Genomic DNA, 17542 nt, shown 5'->3' on the forward strand with positions numbered 1-17542 from the left:
TGCAGACTGCAGTCCCAAGATGTCAGCGCCATATCGGGATGCTGGCGGCTTCACTTCTCGCCAGTGGAAGAGAGCGAAGGGGCGTCGTCCATCTTTTTTTACAGTCTAGGGTCTGAACCCACAGCTCCACCTTGGACAGTCAACCAATCGGCTCCGCATGGGGGCCGTCGTCCCATCGGCTTCACAGGGCTCCCTTATCCCACTGGTTCCACCTGGGTCATTCGTCGCCACGGACTTCCGGCCTGTCTGCTGCCCTCCAGCCCTCCGGCTCCGTCCGGCTCCTCCATTCCTCAGGCTTCACCGGGGTACTTACTCACACTGGCGTCACCTCAGTCCATCAGCCCCCAGGCTCCAACTTGGCCGTTGGTCGCCGGGACTCCGCCTCGGCCCCCGTGTCCATCGGTGTCGCCGGGTCTCTTGGTCCATCGGACTTCACCTGGAACTCACCATCTCCCTCGGCACCTCATTTGGTCGGGCTCAAGTTTCCACCGTGGCTCCACATCAGTTCCACCCTCGTCCTCGTTGCCTCCCACTATGCTCTGGGCTCTCGTCGGGCTGTCTACTCATCCATGGATTCTACCACCATCCACTCCTCCATGGACGCTTCCACCATCTACTCCACCATGGTCCATCTGTCTGACATCTCTGCCTCATGATTTCTGACCAGAATTTATAAAGCATATAAATAAGCATATAACATGTAAAACTGAACAGTAATAATGTCAAATTTAGATAATATGTTTAACCTGTTAACTGTCACGCCCATTTTTGAGTGTAGGCCTGCAAAGTTGATGTCGAAATTCAAATGAATGTAATTCTGGAACCCTTTTGAATTTAATCCTCATTCTGGTCTTTTTTTAAAGAAGAGAGTTTGAAGTTTGTTGCACAGGTTTAAGTTTATTGTAATAAAAAAGTACTGCAATACAATTTTTATATTTTATTAAAATAATATATCAATAAAAATTTGGTTCACCCTAAAAATTATATGAAATAAAAGCCATAGTTCTAAAGAAGTTGTGTTCCAAATTTGAGACTAATATCTTAAAAAATGAGATTTTTATGAGCTGCTATACCAACAAAGGCCACTAGGTGACATTCATGCCCAGTTGATGATTCCAAAAGGACACTTTTTACCACTTAACCTCACACCACAACACAGATTGATATCCTTTTTTTAATTCAAAACATTGTTTTCAAGATGTAAAATGTTTTAAAAGAGTATAAACAGTTCCTTAATTTTTTTTTTCAATAAACATATGAAAGAAAGATAATGAAATAATAATGAAAGATATACAAATATACTGTTGAAACAACAACTATTACTACTATAAATGACTATTCATACAACTGTATATCATAATATTTCCTGCAAAACAGTGGTCAAATATGAAAAGTACACACTTAGAGCTTTCCAACGATATATTGTTTGTCAATATTAGATCAGGTTACATATAGGATATAATTGTTTTAAACATGCAATGGCAAATGGGCCCACCGGTGGGCCAGTGACAGTTAACAGGGACAGTTCGCCTAAAAATGAAAATTCTGTCATCTTTTCCTCATCCTTATGTTGTGCCAAACTTGAATAATTTTATAACACAAAAGATATTTTGAGAAATGACTCAGCTGATTTTGACTAAATATTAAGTCTTTCTCATAAATCATTCCTTCTATACAGTGCATTTGTGTCTTATGTTGGATAAAATATTAGACTTAACATTGTTAAAAATGGAAATCATATTAGTTTACTTTGGTTTAAGCTTTAGTCTATTTTGTTTTCAATTTTGTGATTTTAATGTTTTTGTTCATTTGAAAAAATAATAATAATAACCAGAGCAATGTGAGTGTTCCATTCACACAACTGCATCACTCCCGTCTCTGTGTGGGGTCTCTGCAGAAGCCTTTGAAATGGCACATCCAGCAGTGCAATCTCTGTGGAAGTGCATTTTCATTTTATGCCTTTAGCCTCTATTCCAAACACAAAAATACACACAAAACATGTACTCCTGCTGCACCGCATAAAACCTGTAGACTCTATACTTAACATTGTTAGGTATAGAAAAAACACTGAGATCAAGTGCTGCATACACTCCATCTCCACGTAATATTTCATAACCAGAAGGATTCAATTATGGTAATGGATTGTTCTGTGCCATCCCTCTGCTGCCAGGGAGCTTGATACAGATTGTGTGGCGAAAGGTTCCTGAGGATTTGCTAACGAGTTTTGGATAGGCCACGCTCTGATTAGCATTGCTGTGAATAAGCTTTATACTTTGGTTAACATTATAACCACCCCTAATGCTAACAGCGGGGCTAGCGGGTTCAGTAATACAGCCAGGGCTGTACAGATCATCAACAGTGCTCATGCTATGACTAATACATTTGACGCACTGAATGGTATTCTCTGCTGGGTAACTGCTTACTCCATTGCTAATATCAGTTGTGACAATGCTAACATTAGCTTCATCACACAAACCTGCATCTGTCACATCAACATCATCATTGGGAGTACAATGTGTCCTCACCTGGACTGACGTTTGCTGTGGTGGTGTAGAAAGTAACACAAGCGGAACATCATGACCATAAAACAGTGTCTGTGGGATATGTACCCGAACAGATTCTCGCACTTTTCCCTCCTTTTCTACACTGAATCCTGGCTCAACTTTCTGCTCTGTTTCCATTGGCATGTTTGTGGTACGATCTGTGACTTTAGAATGTTTTAGCATCACTCTTCCAGCAAAAGGAAAGACTGTGATTTTCATTCTGCTCACTTTCTGCCTACCTGAGGCATGCATGGAAGCATTTTTTTTACGATCCAGCTGGTGCTGACTTACAGAGTTTTCTCCATTGGTACTGGATTGCTTTTGTGTCGTTGTGGGTGTGTGTGTTAGTGTTTGAGTCACCTGGGATTCCTGTATATCATTCCCAACCTGATTCGTCAGAGGGACTGTCCATACACTGCAGGGATTTAGTGAAATCGCTTGCGGATTTATATCAAGATTGGGCTCTATCTGGTATGCAGCAGAGGGCTGTAATGGATTCACACTAAACTCCACACTGCACATAGACACAGATTGTCTTGTTGCACCTTTAACCTCATGAACATCACCGATGGACTCACAGCTCATGGCATCCTCACCCTCGGGTCTTTCTCTATCCTTCACTACTTTCTCTCTATAACAGTCATGAAAAGATGTTTCATATTCACTCTCTTTCTCATTTTCAGTCTCTTGATCTCTCTCTCTCCAAACGTCCTCTTCCTCTTCGTAAGTAAAAGTACTTGTCCACCGCTTTCTGCAAATTTCAGGTGTGAGAGGCTGCAGTCTCGCAGCAGCTCCAAAAAGAAAAGGCCGGGACTGTGTATCTTTAGGGCTGGGGATTTGATCGGCAGAGCTAAGGGACAACGTACTATCCAATGAGCTGAGGGAAGAAGTGGCTGTAGATGACAGACTCGACATGCTGGCTAATCTCTGCGCAGGATGACGGAAGCGGGTGGGGATTTGTGGCGACTTCCAAAAAGTGTAACGTCGACGCCTGGTACCCATTCCAGAATTGTGTGATTGTTGTTCTGGGCTCAGCCCCATGGAGCCTTGTGACTGCTCATTTCTGCTGTCTATTACACCGGCATCATAGCTGGATTGGCGGATAACAGGGGTATGAGTCGGTGCCGGCGTTTGGGGTGTGGAAAAATACATGGAAGGCTCAGAGAGGCAACGATCGCGTGATTGGCTGAGATCCCCAACTCCCAGCATACTCACAGAAGCACTGGAACGAGATGAAATGGAATCCAGTGTTCCACAGCTGTAGGCGCCTTCTGTCGATGGTATATCAGTTTGAAAGGGCCGTGGTCTCCTCTTCTCTTTCAGGGAAAGAGCAGCCAAAGGAAGGTAAAGTGGATGAACTTCAGGCAATTGGGAAGAAACTGTGAGGTCTTGATCTGTGTCCTCTGAAGAGGAGTGCTGAAGAAGATATGAAGCATCTAGAGAAGAGAAAGAATTGTTAAATATTTCAAATTTATTGCAACTTTGTCATTTTAACATACATAAGTAATAGATAGGAGTAATTTATATATTACCTATATGAGATAGGTAATATAAAAATATATATAAAAATATATTAATAGCTGTAAATTAATATGAACTAAATAACAATTGAATATAATTAAAACACACACACACAGATATATATACTGTATATATATATATATATATATATATATATATATATATATATATATATATATATACTGTATATATGGTGTTTGTAAATAAATGCATTCAATTGAAAATGTTTCTTGTAGGGTTTGTACATCTGAGAAAAAAAAATCCAACCTAATACAAATTAAGCATATTTATAAAGCTCAAAGTCATTTACAGTACATGCACAAAAAACTGGGATAGTTATGACAGTGGTAAAGAACACCATATAAAGCAGTGTTTCCCAACCCTGTTTCTGGGTTCTACACATCTGGGTTGTGAAACACTGGTTTAAAGCAGGCCAATTCGAATGAATGAATGAATGAATGAATAAATGTGTACTACTGTAGATCCAAAGCGCTTTACAATCATGTCAGCGGTCTCTCCTCAACCACCACCAGTGTGTAGCATCCATACAGATAATGCGACAGCAGCCACAGAACAACGGCACCAGTGTGCTCACCACACACCAGCTACAGGTGGAGAGGAGAGGGAGTGATAGAGCCAATTCAATGGATGGAGATTATTAAGAGGCCATGATTGGTAAGGGGGACACCAGAGTTATACCCCCACTCTATACGAGAAGTGCCATGGGACATAACAGTTTCAATGAATAAGCTAAAGTAAACATATAAAGTAAACGTATTGTATTTACCGAGAAACATGACACCAAACAGTATTCGGATAAGACCATAATAAATAAAAAATTGATCATTTACAGCTGTATACAACTATTTTCTATATTAAAAAGAAAGGCACAGGACGATATTGTCTTCGTTCTAAGGACTTATTGTTGTTGTCCGTCCCTCATGTCCGGACTGAAATGGGAAAAGGGTCGTTTATGTATGCGGCCCCCAGCGCATGGAATCAACTGCAAAATGTCTTAAATCTTCAGGAACCAGTTTCACTGGCTGCTTTTAAATTACTTTTAAATGATATAGAGGCTACACATACTGGCTGTAGTTGTTATGATTAATTATTTGGATGATCCTTGCTTCTATGTTTTATGTTTATGCTATATGTTATATGTTTTTTTATGTCTGCAACTTTGTTATTTGTGCTGCTGCCTGTCTTGGCCAGGACACTCTTGGAAAAGAGATTTTTAATCTCAACGAGTTTTTCTTCTGGTTAAATAAAGGTATATATTTTCCTTGGAACAAATATATAAATTAATTATACAAAGTCATAGCTATTTGTAAAAATATAATTATAAGCCTATATTATAGGCTTAAATAAAATAAAAATTTGACCATGAGACTGACTTGGTAACCACATGTAAAACCATGCTGGCTGCTCACTGTCAAATGATATGATGATTTTATGAAAATCATTTTTTATTACTACACAATTACCTGTGTAGTCATGTGTTTCCTGCTCTGCATTCATCTGCCTGGTGAACAGACTGTCCAGATCATCTCCAAATATGGCAGGTGAGTTTTCTATCAGGTACTGTATTAGCATGGCGACCTGAATGACAGATAAAAAACACAAAACATCATCAATATGGAAAACAGATACAGCTGGCCTGCAAACATAAACGTCAACAATGGCAGCGCATATATCAGAGACCGAAGCACTGTACAAACCAGCTCCAGAAGTTTGTGTTGTACATTCATCGGAGTAAGTAAGTGCGTCTGTGGTGGACACATTTGGTATGCTATGACTACCACCTTGTTTCTGTCCAAGGTCTAAAGTGTTTAGACATTAGTTTAGAGTTTTCATAGCACAGACCGTACGTGACGCCAATGTGTGTGCGTGTCTGGCATCTGCATAGAGATCCTCACTTCTCTCATAGAAAAAAGCCAATGAATATTTTACTCCTACTCATTTCAAATACAAACCAGGCCAAAGAAATGGAAAATTAAAATGCATGCAGAGGGAATGGAATGCTGTAGCATTTCAGCATCTCCATTGCAAAAAAAAAAGTATTTTATAGACACCATAGGGTTCAGTAGCTGGAGGAAAATGAATAACTATCCACTGATTGACTCATGCTGTTCTCTTCCTAAAGCAATTGCTTGAGTTAAGAAATGCAAAAGCATCATTGAACATAGTCCTGGAGACGGCAAACTGTTCTATCCACATTAAAAGGTATTGTCTCAAATAGCGTGCTCTCATTCAGCATATTTGTCTGTGCATTAATTGGTATCCATAATTGGGATAGAAAGCAAGGTGAGAATGCACTGAATAAATGAGCAGTTGCCTTTGGATGTTAAGAAACAAAATAAGCTGCGGCTACAGCCTCGTGTGCGCTGATTCGCTCCAGAATGGGTGTGGCTACTGACTATATAAGCGGCCCATATTGCCATAGGAATCAGATTAAATCTCCTTCTTATCAAGAGTACTGATTACTTATTAAATAATGCTCCAGCATGAATGGCCAGAATTCAAAAATGGCATATAAACTTCTCCAACCCCCTGATGGGTAGTCAATGTGGTATGAATTATGCAGAAGGTATGGATTTACAGCATGTGCATTTATAAACCCTGCCTCATACGTGAAACTTTTTGGAGTCAGATCATTGGTCTCGTATTTTGTGCCTGTCATATCTCAGTAAATATGTTGCTATGGAGACCAGTTTCTAATAATTGGCATATTTAGGTAGCCAGGCAACACATTGCATTATGCTTTTCTCAACAAAATGGAATGTCATGTCCTTCAAATGCCCAGCAATGGGTTCTCAAATTAATGAAAGAAAAGAATTTTCATGAAATAAAATTTCATATATTATTCCTTCTGTTCATCTTTCTCTTCCTCACCTTATCATGTGGCTATAATGTCAATCATCTCAGGCTCAATCATGAGAAAATTGAGCCTTTTCTTGTCTTTTCGTTGGCTTGTTATACGTTAGGCTCTGAATGCGAGCCGCTGTGCTAGCAGAACTCCATTCTCCATTCCTGTCACCCAGTCACAGCTGACTTTTCTCTTTCAATAAATATCTCAGATCTAAGACTATTACTTCAGTCAAGCTTTTAATAAAACAATAAAATAAAATAACCCACAACCTAACCAACCCCACCCTTAATCTACAGCTCAAACTATGGTGGTGTTATAATTCTCAACGTCGTTCTTTATAACTGCTGCAAAAAGAAGTTGTTATCTTTAATAAATTCCATTTTTCATTTTTTTAATATAGAAGTAAATTTTTCACAAAATATATATTTAAGAAACATATTATTCTTTTCTTTTTTAAATTTCAAAAATGTTTTAAAAGCTTTCATTATAAAAACTAAATCAAAATCAAATAATACTTATATGTAGCTGTAATGTATATCTCCGGTGGCTATACATTTATATGCACACTTTCCCTGGAAAAATTAAGGAATACAGACATTTTACACATTCTGAGTGATGTTTTCATTCGAACTGATGTATGATTATCAGATTCTCACAATTTCAATAAGCACTACTGTGGCGAGCAGGACGAGGCAGAGGGCCGTGAGAGAGTGTGCGAGGACGGTGGTGTGATTGATAATGAGCAGCACCTGCGCGACGCACCGGTCTCGTATCTCTCAAGCATAAAAGGAGGAGCGACGACAGTGAAGCGAGAGAGAGGACAGGCCTGGATTTGTGTTTTATGTTTTATTACGTGACCGCAGTCGTCCGTGAGGGGCTGCTTTCTTTTAATTTCGTTTTGTGTTTCTTAATTTTACGTTATTAACGTAGCCTGTTTCAAAGTTTGCCGGTTCCCGCCTCCTTCCTCCCATAACATCTAACTGCGTTAAAACTACACACACTGCACAGCAGTGAGTGAGAGTATGTCAACTGGCCCGTTAGTCAGAATTGAATGACTCAACAACAGCTGTCATATGAAGCAATAGGAGAATCTGGATATGTTTTATAATTATACATGCTCCTGAATTAACATTGGCCCTGAATTTTATTGGCCCTGAATTTTATTGGCCCTGAATGTGAAAATCTGTATAACAAGGAATCTCATTTGACATGCAAAATCTGTTTCAGCACTCTTGGATTTGAAACCCAGTTCATAGTAAGACAAACAGTGTGGATTCATTCCGGTTCCCTTTCGAGGGAACTCAAGCTGCGTTTGAGACGCGATGGGAACGCTCTGCGTGATTACGTCGTGAAGAACGTGTAAAATCAGTCCAATGGAAGCCCACTACGACATAGGTGAGGTCATAGACCAGGAAACTATAAAGCAGCCCTGAAATCAGACCGTGACAGCTTCTGTACCTTCAGCAAGCGCTCTCTGTATATCTGTCCTTGTCTATTTATTGTTGTCTGTCAAGCCCAATATATCTATCATTATTATGGCGAGCAAGCAAGATTATAGACGGTGTGTTGTTCCCTGCCCTCGTTATATGCTTGTTTGGGAGTGGAGCATGCTCAGTCAGTCCTCGAGGGGGCTGATTGTGAGCATTGTATGAGTCTATCTATGAAGACGCTCCGCTCTCGCCGATCGTTCTTTGAGGAGAATGGTTTGGTTCGCGCTTGCCTAGACACGGCGGCGACTCGCATTTTGGGGTTCGAAAACGGATCTGACAGCGTGGGTTGGGACGGGCCCCGCCCTATCTCAGCTTTCACCTGCAGATCCAGTGTGCTGCGATTTCCAGTTCCGAGGAATTGGTATCGTTAGTGTTTTGTTAAGAAAAAGTGAACAAAACAAATAAAAATATTAAGAAAAAGTCAGATGTTTGATTTTTCAATAAATAGGCAGCTCATAACTCTGTTGAATAAAGAGGAGCTTTTAAAAGGAGGTTTTTCTAATGCTGTTGCTAGTTAAATATTTACTGGACAGCTGAACATTACGAGAGTGGAAATAAAAAGAGTTTATTAGATGAAATATATCTAAAAACTAAAAAAAAAACAGGAAAACTCTGTATCTCAGCCTCCTCGTCGGGGATTACTGGTTTTTCCCTATCTCCACACTGAGGTGTCGAGATCGTGGAATAAACCGGTTTCTATTTTATGTGTTTAATACCCAAACGTCTAACTAGAGTAATGTTATGGGTATTAAGTATCATGGTATGACAGTGCCTTGGATTATAGAGACGCTTGCGAGCTTTCTCTCTCCCGAGTCGGCGTCATCATTTTTAACCCCGACGTTACCCACCAGCCATCTTTAATAATAAATAAATTTTATAAGGCAGTACTGGTGGGTAAAGTATTTAAGGACATAGATGAATGTGAGGATGTCAGCATTGACTCTATTCGAGAATATATATATATATGTTTATATGTATACGTTTTTCTGATATAAAAATAAAGAAAAAGAAAGATAAAAATGTCTGTTCTTCTGGACGCTCCGCTTTCAAGAAACCTAAACCTTTCAGCGGCGTTCCAGAGGTTTCTTCCTCACCAATCTATGTTCCTGAAACTGCCATAGAGTGCAAAGAAGAAGACCTGATGCCGAGGCTATCAGGCTTCTAAGGGTGGGCCCCTCCGGGGTAGGGACGGTTTTGAGAAATCGTTTCTCCTCGGTGCCCTCTGGGGTGCGACTCTCTGAGGAGGGTCGCAGCGCTGCCAGTTCGGTTGTTCCCTGCCGGTTCGCCGCTTCAGGTCGCCGAGGTGTCAGCGTCCCCGTGCAATCCTCTGAGGAGGGTTGTAGAACGGTCAGTTCGGTTGTTCCCTGCCGGTTCGCCGCTTCAGGGCACCGAAATTATTGTTCAATCAAATCCAGAGGCCAGTTTCGAGAGACTGGTTCCCTTATCGGAATTTCTGGCAGCGTGGAAACTTCTGCCAAATATTTCTCTATGGGTCCTGCATATAATAGAAAAGAGGTTACAGAATTCAGCTCGATTCTCGTCCACCCAGATTTCAGGGGGTCCTCCCTACGGTGGTGGACTCACAGCAGGCTCTGGTTATGGAGCATGAAGTACTGACACTTCTTCAAAAAGGAGCTATAGAAAGGGTTTCTCCTCCCAGCAGAGAGTCGGGGTTTACAGCCGTTACTTCATTGTTCCAAAGAAGGATGGAGGGTTGCGTCCTATTCTAGATCTGCGCCATTTAGACAGCAGAGTTCAGAAACTCAAGTTCAGAATGCTTACCCTCAAACAGATTGTATCACAGATTCAGTCCAAGGACTGGTTTGTCACAATAGACTTGAAGGACGCGTACTTCCAAGTATCTTTCCATCCTCATCACAGGAAGTTCCTGAGGTTCGCTTTAAAAATGGGGGCGAAGCATACCAGTATCGGGTTCTTCCATTTGGCCTAGGTTTATCACCCCGCACCTTTACAAAATGCGTGGATGCAGCTCTGGCTCCTTTGAGACTCCAGGGCATTCGCGTATTATATTATATCGACGTTTGGTTGATCCTAGCTCAATTTGAGCATATGGCAGTTCGGCATCAAGATGTCGTTCTGTCTCATTTAAAGATGTTGGGGTTGCCACTCAACCACAAGAAGAGTGTGATCCTCCCAGCTCAGAGGACCACTTTTCTAGGTGTATTATGGGTTTATCTAGGCCAGTCACTCACTGTGAAACAGTTTCAGACTGTGGGTCTCATGGCAGCTGTGTCCAACGTAATTACTTTTGGCCTTCTGTACATGAGACCCCTGCAGTGGTGGCTCAGGACCAAGGGGTTTTCTCCGAGGGGAAATCCGTTTTCGCATGATCAAGGTCACGCGGCTATGCCTACGTGCCTCGGTCATGTGGAAGAACCTTGGTTCCTCGCCCAGGCCCAGTGTTGGGGGTTTCTTGTCGACGCATAATGCTATCGACGGATGCTTCCCTCATAAGTCGGGAGTGATCATGAGTGGTCGCTCGGCGGAGGGTCCGGACAACACACTGACGATCTCGTATATCAGAGCAGATATCCTGTTGAGGCAGGGGCTGAGGCCCGGGGAATGGAGACTTCACCCCGAGGTGGTGGAGCTCCTATGGGAGATCTTTGGTCAAGCTCAGGTCGATACTTTTCACATCATACGATACAACCCATTGTCCGCTATGGTTTTCCCTCACATATCCAGCTCCTCTCGGACTGGACGCTATGGTGCAGGTGTTGCCGAGGCTGCACTTGTACACATTCCCCCCGATATCAATGCTCCCGGGAGTTCTGCTGGGGTGCGACTCTCTGAGGAGGGTCACAGCGCTGCCAGTTCGGTTGTTCCCTGCCGGTTCGCCGCTTCAGGGCGCCGAGGTGTCAGCGTCCCCGTGCAATCCTCTGAGGAGGGTTGTAGAACGGTCAGTTCGGTTGTTCCCTGCCGGTTCGCCGCTTCAGGGCACCGAAATGATTGTTCAATCAAATCCAGAGGCCAGTCTCGAGAGACTGGTTCCCTTATAGGAATTTCTGGCAGCGTGGAAACTTCTGCCAAATATTTCTCTATGGGTCCTGCACATAATAGAAAGGGGTTAAACGGAGTTGTGGAAACGGTGGGCTTGGCCTCTGAGGGGGCCCAGCTCATAGAATCCGGTCTCTCGACTGAGGTCGTTGAGACCGTCCTTCAATCCAGAGCTCCTTCCACGAGAAAACTATGTACATTGAAATGGAAACTGTTCTCTACATGGCGTGGAGAACGTTTTTTAAATCTTGTTAACTGCCCGGTTGGTACAGTTCTCGGGCTTGGCTTGGGATTTGGCCATTGTACTTGAGGGTCTGCCCTTGGCTCCCTTCGAGCCCATCGAGGAGGTTTCAGAAAAAATTCCTCACTCTAAAGACTATATTTCTCCTTGCTATTTCATCTATCAAGAGAATTGGTGATTTACATGCTCTGTCGGTTGCTCCTTCATGTCTGGAATTTGCACCTGGTATGGTGAAAGCATTCCTCTACCCTAGACCGGGTTATATTCCTAAGGTCCCACTAAATGTTGGGGGCCCAATAGTGCGGCAGGCCTTTTATCCTCCTCCCTTTAATACCCCAGATCAGGAACAGCTTAACCTGTTATGTCCAGTCCGGGCTTTAGATGCCTACGTTCACAGAGCTGCTCTGTGGCGTAAATCTGAGCAATTATTTGTTTGTTTTGGGTCACTCAAGAGAGGATGCCCTGCATCTAAACAGGTGATGAGTAAATGGATAGTCGAGGCTATTTCATTGGCTTATGAAGCGGCCGGACAGCCTTCACCTATGGCTGTGCGGGCCCATTCTACTCGGAGTATGGCGGCCTCTATGGCCTTAATTTCGGGAGTTTCCCTTCTTGACGTGTGTAATGCGGCAGGATGGTCCTCTCCGCATACATTTGTCAGGTTTTATGACCTTGACCTCTCCAATCCTGGGGCGAGGTTGCTTGCTTCTTAGTGTGCGCAGGACTTCACTCAGAACGGGCATTTGTCACTATGGCGTAGTGGGTATGGGGTTCCCATCGCGTCTCAAACGCAGCTCGAGTTCCCTTGAAAGGGAACGTCTCAGGTTACGTATGTAACCCTGGTTCCCTGATAGGGAACGAGACGCTGTGTTTGCCTGCCATACTTCCTGCATGCCCTGATCAACTTGCTTCAGGTTTTTCAGAAGCTGTCGCGGTCTGATTTCAGGGCTGATTTCAGGGCTGCTTTATAGTTTCCTGGTCTATGACCTCACCTATGTCGTAGTGGGCTTCCATTGGACTGATTTTACACGTGCTTCACGACGTAATCACGCAGAGCGTTCCCATCGCGTCTCAAACGCAGCGTCTCGTTCCCTATCAGGGAACCAGGGTTACATACGTAACCTGAGACGTTTTTACAGTGTTAAAAGAAAGTTGATACTTATTTTTCCAAGCAGTGCCACTTGTATGTCTTTGCACAGTATTTCGAGCGAATCGAGCTCTCAATGATTTCCCTGCTTGCATTTGTGTCAACATCCTGTTGATAAGAGAGATCCCTTTGGTGACATCAGGAAATCAGATTTTGCTGCTGTAAACTGCAAAGGTTAATAAGAACAACTCAACGACTAAGTCAGCAGACATCAGATGTATCATTTGCATGACTCATTTGCAGCCTTAGGCTAATAATAGTCACATAATAATTAGTTTCTCTTGAGGTATAATCTGTGCACATACTAGTTGGCCCGGATTGTTGCACCCTTTAGCACCCTTACCAGAAGGTGCTTGTGCGTATTTAAAATTCAAGCGATTGTGTTAATGTAATAGCTCATGGATTTTTCTCCAGCATGACAACCTGTAGAGATATTGGTTTTAAACTGTCTTCCCAAGAGCAATGAGGGTGAACTGTTTAAGTGGCATGACAGCAGTGCTTAGCAAGCTGGCATACAAATTAGGATCTACAACCCTGGGGTTCAACCCCACAACTTCATGAATGAATACATGCACAATAAAGCTATTTTGCTTGTAACTCAGTGACTAATAGTACTCAGTGATAATATTGTGATAATAATGTTGTGACTGTGGTGTCCTCCGGTGTAACATGATATACTTCTAAAGCTGTTTCAGAGAACAGTGTTCTAATAATCTAATTAGCCAAGTGGGGACTAGCTATATTAAGAATGTTTCTCTTGTATGTTCATTGCCTGCGAAATGTGACAGTGATTTAGGTATTATGTTTTGTTTCAGGTTTGATTCTCTTGTATAGCTTCTGAGTTCTTGTTTCTAATTCTTGTCATGTCTTTGTTCACTGTGTGACGAGAGAAATCCAAATACTATTTCCTTTACATAAACTGTGGGTTTAAAAATTCTCAGGGCACACTGAAAATCAGGGATTTAAAATGCCATTTAAACCAGAAAGTTATAAGACTAAATTATCTGTTTTAAATGATCTATTTTAAATATTTTCTATTTCTGACCTAAAATTAATACGAAATATTTCTGATTCTGCACTATTCTGATTCGCTCACTAATCAAACAAGTGCATTTGTTTAACCCAAGCTGCTCTATGGATCATTCTCAAATAATACCAGAGAATTTGATTGTGGCAAGCAGTACGCCACGAGGGCCGTGAGAGAGCGGCACGAGGCCAGTGGCGTGATTATGGATGAGCGACACCTGCACAGCGCACCGGTCTCATATCTCTCACGGAGGAGCGGAAGCATAAAAGGAGGAGCGACGACAGTGAAGAGCGAGAGAGGACAGGCCTGGACTTGTGTTTTGTTATATGTGACAACAGCCGTCCGTGAGGGGCTGCTGTCTTTTACTTTCGTTTTGTGTTTGTTTATTTTATTATTAAAGTCTTTAAATGTTCGACGGTTCCTGCCTCCTTCCCACAACAACGAACTGCATTACAAAAATCATCAAAAACTTGATTTATAATAATATAATTTGTGATGACAAAGAATTTTCACTACAGATATCAGTCTGCATTTGATTTAGAATAATATAATTAATTTGTCATTTGAAACAGATATCAGTTTTTTTAACCCCACTGTGTATATATATATATATATATATATATATATATATATATAAACAGTTTATTTACCATCACTGTGAAGAAGTGAGAAAGTACACAGATTTTTACTGGCTTACCTGCAACACACTCTGTCCCTCTTTCTCAGGGCTGATTTGGGAAGACCTCCAGAGCATGTTGGGTGCAATGCAAAGGGCCAAGTTTGTTGCTGTCATCTGATTCACCTCTGAGTGAGTGTGTATCCTGTGTAGCACTCCAAATAAGTGGCACAGCAAGGTAACATTCTCCTCCGGCAACTGTGCAAGCAAACTAGACATAAAGACAATACAGCTTGAACAATGACAGATAAATGCACTGAAACATAAAAAAAAAATACTCAAATAATCTTTCCAACAAATGACTATGTGCAGAAATTTGTCAGCCCTCTCATACATATGGAAATGCATTCATGCACAAATATGCACACACACACACACACACACACACACACACACACACACACACACACACACACACACACACACACACACACACACACACACACACACACACACACACACACACACACACACACACACACACACACACACACACACACACACACACAAAGATAAAACAGCAGGTGAGCATAAACTAGTGAATGTGAATATCAATACGTAAGAAATTTTCAAGCAATAAGCAATTGGATTGGAATTTGAACATTTCAAATGGCAGATCAAAATTTAAAACTCTGCACAGCAGAAAGAAAATACTATCATTACTTTGCCTTCAGCAAACTGCTTGAGAGGCAGTTTAACAACAACATGAGTTTCTATGATGAATATCTATTGAGAAGAATGTTGTTTGTACAAACTGGTTGAGAGGATTTGTTTGTTCAATCCTCTGAGGCAAGTCAGAGGCAAATTATAGCGATCAGGGTCATTTTACAGAAATTTTACCATCAGCAAACCCAAGGAATTTTAATACTAAATAAATCAAGCTTAGTGTCAGTTCTGGCAGGTCACGTAAGTCAAGATCGCATCGCTGACTCTCAGTTGATCCACATCTACCTATAGGAATACGATGCCTATCACTGTATACATATATAAGCTCCTTCAGTATTATCAGCAGCTATCACGTTTCTCAGGAGCTAATTATCCTCCTTCATCCCCAGCTCCTCCTCTCATCCAGTCAGGATTTGGCATTCTGATTCCTCTTGTTGTACAAAAATTTGAATGAATGAAATCTGCAATACATTGATGTCGGTTCTGTCTATTACTGCTTTCCCTGCTCTTATGCTAGGCTGCATGGATGCGCAGGAAGTTCTTACCCTTAACAGAACCATACCGCCAATCCAAACTGTATGCTAATTGTCAATCATATTTGACCATGGTGGTCATAGTGGAATGTTTTCACTGTTATACGGTATGGAGCGCTATTATGCATCTTCTGAAAGGGTACTGAATCTCCTGATCAAAACATTTGTGAAAAAGAAAAACAAGCTATAAAAGCATTGCTTACGCATATGTTGTAGTCTTTGACAACAACATAATTTTCTCAGCTCTTTGTTCAAAATATAGCTTTTTTTTATGAAACATTCAAATGTTGATTAAAAAAACAATGCAGCAAGCTAGAATAAAGGGTTTTTTGTTTTAAAGCAGAGGCTCTGTTCTTGCTTTTCATAGGTTCAGATATTCATATAACAAAATATTATGGGGCCATGAACGTTTTGTGAAAATGATCAAAAATACTTGGGCTGGCTGACAACTTAAAAAAAAACTAGCGGGAAAAGATTAAATTTGTTTATGCTTATTCTGTCACCATGTACAGCTTTACAATGTGATATATATTTTTACTAAATAATTTATTCAAACATGATAAGTTTGAGTAAGAGTTTTGTCTAGAGGAGTACAAACTAGAACAGGAAGGATTTTTAAAATATAGAGTTCACATAAACAAGATTCAGTCAGGATTTAAATGTTTCTGAGAAATAACGCACCAATTAAAAATCTCCCAGCTGAGCATTCATGCTGTTCTCCCGAAAAAATTTAATATCACTTTGCTGTTCTTCGCTTACAACAGTTTACCCTCCAATAATAAGTTTAGTTGCCTAATTAGTAAAAAATAATAGTTTTTTTTTAGTTAATTTATTTTACCTTAAATTAAGGGTCAGATGTTGTTATGAACATAAATGATGAGGCTGGAGGAAGTATTGGGGATGTTTACAAAGAGAAAATAGCTGTACTCTTCAGAACCCAGAAGATGTATTTTGCAAGAAGTTTCAGTGAATATACACTTAAATGAGCCTGAAGCTTTTAATTTTCCATGTAAGCAGACGTTTTTAGTCTTGTCAATTAGTCAAGTTATGAGCCTTGCCATGTCGAATGGATGTCAAAATGTCTTATTGGTGGATCTTACCATTTGAAGGATAATTACTATTTGTTTTCTTGTGATCACTTGTTAGTGAATTTAAAGGGCAGGGTCTTTGATTTTGTAACTATGTAAATTACTCACTCTCTTGCCTGTTCCTTGAGGTTTTCAGATACTGGTCTACTTACTGTCCCCTAAATTTAGCCACTATGGGTGCAAAATCACATCTTTTTTTTCTGTGTATTTTCCAGTATGTATTTAATTAACTCCTCAAAAAGACTCCTTTCCAAATGGAGAAAAACATCAAAAATGTTTTCTGTGTGTAATATTTCTTCACCTGGTTTCTCAACATGATCTCAATAGTATTCATAAGTATTTTATGCAAGATGTGGTTCTACCATGCATTTACTTATGTTTGTTGCATAAACACTGAAACGTATAATATGGATGTACTGACATAACATCTAAAATGTAAATCATTTAAATACTTTACAAATGTAAAAATGTTACAAAATTAATCTATGAATATTAAATCAATTGAATTCAGTTGATTCTATAGTTTTTTTGATCAATAAGATTATGTTTTTGATCGAATTTATTAAAAGCACTTGGTTTATTCACTAAATTTCATTCTGTGCTGCTTACCTTCTGGTGGCAGCTTGTTTCAAAGGATTAGATAATTTAAACAACAAAAAAATCTGAAATTGTTTAACCATTACTTATTTAATATTTATTTTGTTTGCCATGGGACATAGCAGT

The 17542-nt window shown here is 40.7% G+C and overlaps 2 protein-coding genes across 2 annotated transcripts in view; both read right to left on the reverse strand.

Annotated features, from left to right (window-relative positions):
- The window catches only part of rpl36a (ribosomal protein L36A), a 202980-nt gene that overhangs the window by 167008 nt on the left and 18430 nt on the right, over positions 1–17542 (reverse strand). The gene's annotated exons all lie outside the window — the stretch shown is intronic.
- arhgap20b (Rho GTPase activating protein 20b) overlaps positions 878–17542 on the reverse strand; it is a 59545-nt gene continuing 42880 nt past the window's right edge. The window contains exons 13-15 of the mRNA XM_077241224.1: positions 14554–14743; positions 5549–5663; positions 878–3979 (exon numbers count right to left, since the gene is read on the reverse strand). Of these exons, the coding sequence (XP_077097339.1) occupies positions 2130–3979; positions 5549–5663; positions 14554–14743 (2155 nt within the window). The 3' untranslated portion in view covers positions 878–2129. The remainder of the gene's footprint in view (positions 3980–5548; positions 5664–14553; positions 14744–17542) is intronic.

This window comes from Siphateles boraxobius, unplaced genomic scaffold (genome assembly GCF_051911475.1).
Source record: "Siphateles boraxobius isolate OS27281-9 unplaced genomic scaffold, OSU_SipBor_1 24, whole genome shotgun sequence".
In the NCBI taxonomy this organism is placed as follows: domain Eukaryota; kingdom Metazoa; phylum Chordata; class Actinopteri; order Cypriniformes; family Leuciscidae; genus Siphateles; species Siphateles boraxobius.